The sequence below is a fragment of the Rhagoletis pomonella genome, unplaced genomic scaffold (genome assembly GCF_013731165.1).
Source record: "Rhagoletis pomonella isolate Grant_MI unplaced genomic scaffold, Rhpom_1.0 Rhpom_scaffold_00006, whole genome shotgun sequence".
Taxonomy (NCBI): Eukaryota; Metazoa; Arthropoda; class Insecta; order Diptera; family Tephritidae; genus Rhagoletis; species Rhagoletis pomonella.
Genome location: NW_023458560.1, coordinates 23,480,266 through 23,489,423, shown reverse-complemented (window position 1 = coordinate 23,489,423; position 9,158 = coordinate 23,480,266). Strand labels below are relative to the sequence as shown.

The 9,158-nt window shown below is 43.4% G+C and overlaps 1 protein-coding gene across 1 annotated transcript in view; it reads left to right on the top strand.

Moving 5' to 3' along the window:
- The first annotated feature begins 3,540 nt into the window (after positions 1–3,540).
- The window catches only part of LOC118741829, a 7,594-nt gene continuing 1,976 nt past the window's right edge, over positions 3,541–9,158 (top strand). The window contains exon 1 of the mRNA XM_036473803.1: positions 3,541–8,748. Coding sequence (XP_036329696.1) covers positions 3,541–8,748 — 5,208 coding nt within the window. The remainder of the gene's footprint in view (positions 8,749–9,158) is intronic.

The window sequence follows — 9,158 nt, the reverse complement described above, 5'->3', positions numbered from 1 at the left end:
TTCTTGGAAAAAGTAAACAAACTCAACGCATTAGTAGAGTTAATCCAGATCCACAAGCAAAAAAAAAAAGGAGACGGAGAAGAATCCTGAAAGAGGCGAAACGGCCAACACAAATCCTAAAAGTCGTATAGCCTGGAACAGCACTTGCGTGGCATGCGGGGCGCGGCGGTGTTAACCACATTTTGTCGCTTGTTGCAACACCTGAGGATGAGGTTGCGGTTGTGGATGTGGCTCGTATAAGCAGCCAGCCACCAAGTAAGTAGGTTGCAGGTCTGACGATGACGATGATTTTAGACGTTTCACGATCTGCGCCGATTTCAGTGTAAATCTAATTTCACGCAGCATTAACGCTTTTCGATTTTTGCATCTACTTGCTGAACATTTTTTTTTATGCATTTCGCCTTTTTTTTGCATTTTATGTTTAGCATTTTCGGTGCATTTAAAAGTGCGCCCGTTTGAACGTTCCTTCCCGGCTCACTCGCTCTTTCGCTGGCTTCTTCCCTCACTCATCCTGTAAAGTGTGACGCAGTATTGCGCGCATTCCTTAATGGATTTTCCTCAGCGAGAAAGAAGACGAAAGCGGCGGCCAAGAAGCGTTCGGCGCAAGCAAAACAAGTGCGGCAGTTAGGATGAACCAGTAAAATCAGTGACAACTAAACATGGAAATATTTTGTAAACGACTAGCAGTGCATATTAACCCTAGAACACACACCCGGGTACAAATGTATCCACTTTCAACTTTGAAGTGTTGTAACTTTTGAACCGCTATACCTCTATACCGCTTCGGATCTAGGAAGATTATTTAGTTTTGAGTTCAAATTCAAAATTCGAACCAGATGGGACCATTGGTTCAGGAGCTACAGCCTTCCAAACACATTATATACGTAAACACACACCCGGGATACGTTTGTACCCCAATAGTAAAAATCCTCATAATAATAAAAAAAAAACATTTTTTATATTATTTTTTTATTTGAAAAATTAAAAATATTCATTTCACACATTATATTATTGACTTTTATTATAAAAATGCATCTTATATCTAAGGAGAATCATGGCAAATAGAGCAATTTGTTGATGTGATCGAATGTTCAAGACACATTGGCTTCTTACATTTGTCGCACAGCTTTCTGGTTTTTCTACGGCGTTTTTCCTCTTGTGCGTAACATAAATAGCAAGATCCGGACACAGGTTTTGACGTGCGCGCTGCGGCAGATGTTGATGCTGCTGTTGACACCATTGATTCCACCGGTCGGTTGAAATATGCTTCAATAGCAATTTTAGTCGAAAAATTTCGCGTTGTCTTTGTGTTGGATATTCCGCAAACATTTGGTCCATTCGATCAACACCACCTTTGGTACGATTATAATATTCAATTATTTCAGGTTTACCACTGTCAGCTATTTCAGCATCATTATGCATGGTCGAAAGCAAAATTACTACTTTATTTTTTTTGGGAACATAAGAGCACATTGTCACATTATTTTTGAAGCCAAATGTCGTTGAACCAATTGTCCTGTTTTTGTTCTGCTTCATTTCTTGAGGAATATATGATTTGTTTTTGCGCAAAGTTCCAACGATCGTGAGTTTCCAGGTGAGAAGCAGTTCTGCAACTGGCAAGGTCGTAAACAAATTGTCCATTGTAATGTTTCGGCCACTTCCTTGGTATTTGGCAGACAAATCCTTCACCACTCGTTCGCCTTGGTTCGTTTCCCTACCAGTTTCTGCTTGGCCAGTATATATTTGTCCATGCAGTGGATGTGCATTTGTGGCATCGCAAATCCACCAAACCTAGATACCATATTTAGCAGGTTTTGACGGTATGTACTGCGTAAACCGTGTGCGTCCACGGTAAGGAAATAATTGTTCATCAATCGTCAAGCATGAGCTGGGCTTGTAATGTGCAGCAAGATTATTGTTCATCATCGTCCACAACTCACTGATCGGTGCTGCTTTATCAGTTAGTAAGCGTGTTGCACGAGTGTTTTTATCGTCAAATCTTAGGAACCGCAATATCGAACAGAAACGGTTGACTCCCATTGTGGCGCGATATAAAGGATAGTTTTTGACGCTCCATAAATCTCGAACATGTTCTCCATTGCTATGGTTCGCACCAGTCATAATAAGTATGCCAAAAAATGCATACAGCTCTGTTATTGACACACGCGTCCATGACTTAGGAGTTGTGTTTGGATGCGCATTGTTGTAAGCATTATAAGTTTCTTTTGCTAACTTATTTGTGTGGCGCATAATTATATCAGCCATTTCAACGTTCATGAAACATTTGAATGTTTGCTCTATTGACAACATTTCAGTGCATCTAGCTGGTCCAGAACGTTCTCTTATAATATTTTGTCTGAGTACCTGACGACATTTGGTTCTTTCATCCACTCAGTACCATCACGTGCAACAAATTTTTCGGCACTAGCAGGTAATTCATTATTTTCTTCTACTTCTTCTTCTTCATCGTCTTCTTCATCATCCTCATAGTCCGCATAATCAGGTAATGCTTCTGCGGCACTTTGCGAAACTTCAGCATCGTCATCAGCAATTTCAATGTCATTGATTTGAATTTCTTCTTCATCTTCTGAGTCAAAGTCATAGGGAGCGTCATCGTCACAAATTTCATCAAATAAAGATTGTATATATGATTCTCGCTGTTCCTCAGTTAGCCTGCATAATAAAAAAAAATTAGTATATGTTTACATTGTTGCTTATTTTACATTTTTTACCTTCTATATGCTGCACTTGATAAATATTCGTTTCTTCTTGAAGTCATTTCGTATCCAGTTATTTATAGTTTCAGTTATAATTATTTTCACTTATATTTTCACTTCTTACACTTTTGAGCACCAAAACAATAATGAAAATATCAACAGGCAGCATTTATAACAACACCTCGTGTGAAAACAACCCTTGCAGCTGCATATAAAATACAAAAACCAGTTATACCAGTGTATTTGCTACCTATGTACGTACCCATACCTTGCGCGACCTTTTTGCACATATCTTTTGAACCAGGTAGAATATTTCAATGAAATAAAAACCGAAATGTGTATTCGTTGTTACTCTACAAGTATATTGTTGCCGTCGAAACCAGCCCCAATGCTTCAATCATAAATGCGACCTTGCGTATGTTCTGAAGTCTTCTATTTTTCCTTTCGCACTTTTTATTCGGAAAAAAGTAAGAGGACGAGAAAAGACAAAAGTTTTTAAAGCGCTACGCTGTAATATTTTATAATTAACTTTCATAACTAAATTTGTTAAATAAACGTTATAGCTGCTATTAAAACAAAATCGTTTATCTTCTTTGCCGATAATAAATCTTTAAAAACTTTTTGAACACTTGTTGGCACTTGGATTATTACTTGGAATCGCGTTCATTGTTCTGCACGTGCACCTGCTAAAGGCTCTTGCATAAAAAGGCGACAGTGACGAAGGCGTTCGCAAGAATATATCCAGCGAAATAAGCAGCATCCGTTCTGAAAATAGCAATCGCACCCCAGTTTTCGAGCTCCACACTATAGCGCTGCAGCAGACATGTGCATTTGTAAGGTCTGTGGAAAGAAGGCAGATAAATCGGTTGTGGAAAACTGGGTGCAGTGTGATGAATGTGAACTTTGGTTTCACTTCGCATGCGCTGGTGTAGACGAAAGTGTGCAGCATCGTGATTGGAGTTGTGCTTCCTGTGTTAAGGAAACTAACATCACAGGACCAGGGCATACAAGCACAATGCAGCAGACAAATGCATCGGCTGATTCATCATCAGAAGCGACACAATCTGAACCAGTCGCACAGCAATGTGCGCAATCAATTGACATCGTCCTTCAAGACAACTTACTACAGGTGGGCGAACATCTCCCATCGCAATGTCGATCGAGCGAGGGCAATCGTCAACATCAACTTATGATGGCTATGCTTGAAGAGAAACGGGCTGCAGAGGAGCGCTTCATAGAGCAAAAGTATCAGCTCCTTGCTCAAATGAACACTGCCGGCACATCCGTGCCAATTACCCAGATTACAGCCAGCTCTGCACCTTCACCTTCGCAAATAGCAGCCAGGCAAGCCATACCGAAAGAGTTGCCAATCTTTAGCGGCGACCCGGAAGAATGGCCGATGTTCATCAGTACGTTTGAGCACAGTACATCTATAGCAGGGTTTTCGAATGTGGAAAACATGCTGCGTTTACAGCGGTGTCTTAAAGGTAAGGCACGTGAATTGGTCAAGGACAAGTTGCTCCTTCCAACGATGGTTCCTGATGTTCTCAACACGCTTAAGATGTTTTTTGGCAGGCCTGAGCACATTCTGGAAAGAATGATTACGAAGGCGAGAAAGATACCTCCTCCGAAAGAAAGGCTTGAGTCGCTCATAGAATTCGCACTAGCTGTTCGTAACATCTGTGCAACGATGCAAACCTGTAAGCTCGAGCAACACTTGAACAACCCAATGCTGGTGAAAGAGCTGGTTGATAAGTTACCTAATCAGCACAAGCTCGCTTGGGCGATGTACCCACGCGATGGTTCACCATCTATCCAGCAATTCAGCAACTGGCTATATCGTATAGCCGAAGCAGCATCGACCGTAGTATCACCTGCTGTCATCTACAAAACAAGCTCCGTGAACACCCACAGCAGCAGCAATAGTGTACAGGCAAGAAATGACATACGACGTGGCCAGAACTGCTCGCATGCAGAGAACCGCTCTCTGCTCCAGTCAAAGCAGTATACAGTGAAATGCGTCGCGTGTGGTACGACTGATCACTACGTCGCACTGTGTCCAACCTTCAGGGACTTGTCAGCAAACGAGAGGTGGCAGATGGTAAAAAAGGAGAAAGCTTGTTATCGTTGTCTGAAGTCTCACCGCAAGGGCTGTTTCTCGAAAAAGACTTGTGGCGTAAACGGCTGTTCAAAGAAGCATCACCCACTGCTGCATAGCGAGGGTAACGAAGGCACAAATAAGCTAGAGAACGATCAGGCCGTGGTAAGCACGCATCGTGCTGATAACACCAGCAGTCAGTACTTTCGCATGATACCAGTGCAGCTTCATGCAGCAGGTAAGACAATTAACATTTTTGCGTTTTTGGACGAAGGGTCGTCTGTGACACTCATTGATGGGTCAACATTCAAAAAACTTGGCATAAAGGGGGTACCGTCACCAATATGTCTACAATGGACGAGCGAAACTACTCGCAACGAGAGCACATCGGTGCGAGCGTCAGTCCAAATATCCGCACCACACTCCAATAAACTGTTTTGGCTGAACAATGTGCATACCGTTCAGAATCTGGCTTTACCAAAACAGTCTATGAAAGCTAGCGAGTTACGAAGCAGCTATCCCTATTTAAGGGATATACCTTTGCCTTCGTATGATGACATCCAACCAACGTTGCTCATAGGAGCAGACAATTGGAAAATTGCAGTTCCACGCAGAATACGCGAAGGTAAGCGGCATGAGCCGATCGCTTCCAAGTGCTTGTTGGGATGGAGCATCCAAGGTACGTCGACTGCAGCAACCTACGTGACAATGCATCACTGCGAATGCAAATGGCAAGAGTTACACGACATCGTTAAAGAGAGCTTCAGCTTGGAGTCAGTGAAACCACAAAACTTACAATCAAACGATGACAAACGGGCTATTGAGATTCTCGATCGAACGTGCATTAAAGTAGACGGACGATTCGAAGTCGGACTCCTATGGCGCGACGAGGACTACAGTCTACCTGAAAGCTATAACAACGCGGTTAGTCGTCTCAACTGTTTAAAAAATAAGATTAAACGTGAACCCGAATTATACGGCAAAATCGATAACCAAATCCGCAATTTAATACAAAAGAATTATGCAGTTGAACTTTCAAAGACCGATATGGCGATCAACAACAAGCATATCTGGTATCTACCGATCTTTATAGCAAAAAATCCCAACAAGCCGAACAAGGTAAGACTTGTGTGGGATGCGGCAGCGAAGTCTCACGGTACATCGTTAAACGATCATTTACTTACCGGACCCGACTTATTACAACCTCTCATCGAAATCCTACTGAGGTTCAGAGTTGGGGAGGTAGCGATCTGTGCGGACATCGCCGAGATGTTCCACAGAATCAACATTCGCAAAGAAGATATGCATGCGCAACGCTTCTTATGGTATGACCAAATCAGTGGGCAAACGAAGGCATATGTAATGTGTGCGATGACCTTCGGAATAAACTGCGGTCCATGTATTGCGCACTACGTCCGGAATAAAAATGCCGAACAAAATCGTCAGAAATATCCCAGTGCATATGAGGCCATTCAAAATGCGCACTATGTGGACGATTACATCGACAGCGCCGAAAACGAAGAAGCAGCATTCGCAGTAGCAGATGAAGTTCGAAGTGTTCATCGAGCCGGTGGATTTGAGATCCGAAATTGGGCATCGAATTCTCCCAATGTCCTCAGACAGCTATCAAATATTGACCCAGCAGTGCAAAGTCCCGTCCAGTTCTCAGAGACCGAAAAGGTGCTGGGTATGTATTGGGAGCCATATAATGACGTCTTTAAGTATATTCTTAGGTTTGCTCGACTGCGGCGAGACGTCTTAGCGGAGGACGTCGTCCCAACAAAGAGAGAAGTTCTCCAGGTTCTCATGTCGATTTTCGACCCATTGGGACTAGTCTCATGTTACACGATTGGCCTGAAAATTCTTCTACAACGCGTATGGCGCGTCAATATTGGCTGGGACGAGGTGCTGCCAGAGGAGCTCATCGACGGTTGGCTACTATGGAAGCGTACGCTGCCACTGGTTGAAGCAATCGAAATTCCGAGGTGCTACTCTAAACATTTGTTTTCTGGCACAAAAGTAGAATTGCACACGTTTGTTGACGCAAGCGAATATGCTTACGCTGCAGTCTGTTACCTGAGGGTCCTTCGAGGAGATCTCGTCGATTTGTCGTTGGTGGCCGCGAAAAGCAAAGTCGCTCCACTTAAACCGGTTTCTATTCCGCGCATGGAATTGCAAGCTGCTGTGATGGGCTTGCGTTTAGCTCAGAGAATTATAAACGTTCGTAGACTAAAAATACAAAACGTGACATATTGGTCAGATTCGAGAACCGTTTTGCAGTGGTTGAAGATGGATCCGCGCAATTTTCAGCAATTCGTCATGCATCGTGTCGGAGAGATCCTTGAGAACTCAGACAGCAAACAATGGCGATGGGTCCCGACAAAATTAAACGTGGCGGACGCAGCAACCAAGGTGAACAGTTCGGTGCAAATCAATGAGTGGCTGCACGGTCCCGATTTCCTGTTTATGAAAAGCTGCAACTGGCCCGTGTTCGAGTGCAAAGCTGATGACGTTGATACGACCGAGTTGCGCAAACATATATACGTGATGAGGAAAACTCCAGCCATCACCCTCAACGTGGAATACTTTTCCGATTGGCGTCGCCTGTACAGAGCGGTCGCGACATTTGTTTTATACATAGCTAAGCTAAAGGCTAGAGTACACGGCTACAGCAAGCCGAACAAGATTACACCCGAGATGATCCGCGCAGCAGAGAATATTCTCATCAAGCAGGCGCAGTTTGAAACATATTCTTCCGAGGTCAATTCGTTACACGCTGGGCAATCACTGGGTAAACAAAGCAGATTATCTGGGCTAAATGCTTACCTAGATGATCATGGAATTTTGCGCATCCAAGGAAGAGCCAGTTCTATCGACTGCCACATGGACGCCATTGTAATGCCGCGAGAGAACCATACGACGTTTCTCATCGTAAGGGCCCATCACGAAAACTTTCACCATATGGCTCACGAGACCGTCATAAACAACGTGAGAAGTTCCTACTACATACCACGTCTTCGGGTATTGTACAAAGCGGTGCGACACTCCTGTCAGAAGTGCAAAATTCACTCAGCGGTACCTACACCTCCACAGATGGTACCGATACCTGCTGCAAGACTGGCCAGCTTCGCCAAGCCGTTCACTTATACCGGCGTAGACTATTTCGGCCCGATATTTGTGAATGTTGGCAGACACAAAGAGAAGAGATGGGTCGTGCTTTTCACGTGCTTGACTCTCCGTGCAGTACATTTTGAGATAGCCTACAGCCTGGACACTAGTTCTTGCATCATGTGCCTACGTAATTTTATGGCAAGACGAGGCACTCCGAGGGAAATTTATTCCGACAATGGCACGAATTTTAAAGCAACAGAAAAGCTAGTTCGTGAAAAGCTCATCGAAATCGACTTCGACAAAATTTCCGTTAAATACGACCGTATAATATGGCGCTTTAATCCACCTAGTGCCCCACACATGGGAGGAGTGTGGGAGCGTCTCGTCCGGTCAGCGAAAACCACATTACGAAGCATCTGTCCCTCATATTCATTCAACGATGAAGGTCTACGTTGCGCATTGATGGAAGCCGAATTCATCATCAATTCACGCCCACTTACCTTTGTGAGCCTCGAATCGATTGACGACACTGCATTAACCCCCAACCATTTACTACTCGGCTCGGCGGATGGGTATAAGCCTGCTTGCAGTAACGACATGGACGTCAGGCAGCGTTGGCGTCGAGTGCAACTATTCGGAGATTCCTTTTGGCAGCGTTGGGTAAAGGAATATACGCCAGTGCTCACGAAACGAAATAAATGGTTCCAGAAATCAACACCTCTGGCTGTTGACGATATTGTAATCGTCGTAGATGAAAACCTGCCACGAAATCTGTGGCCCAAAGGTCGAGTAATCAGCACAGTGATAGCGAAGGATGGTCAAGTTAGACGAGTAACCATAAAGACAAATCTAGGAGTAATGGAGAGACCGGCGACGAAGGTAGCTAAGCTGGATGTCGGCTCAGAAGATGGTAAATAACCCGGTGGTCATTTACGAAGGGGGGGATGTTGCCGTCGAAACCAGCCCTAATGCTTCAATCATAAATGCGACCTTGCGTATGTTCTGAAGTCTTCTATTTTTCCTTTCGCACTTTTTATTCGGAAAAAAGTAAGAGGACGAGAAAAGACAAAAGTTTTTAAAGCGCTACGCTGTAATATTTTATAATTAACTTTCATAACTAAATTTGTTAAATAAACGTTATAGCTGCTATTAAAACAAAATCGTTTATCTTCTTTGCCGATAATATATATTATTATAAATTATATTATTTTGTTTTGCATTTATCAGGACAA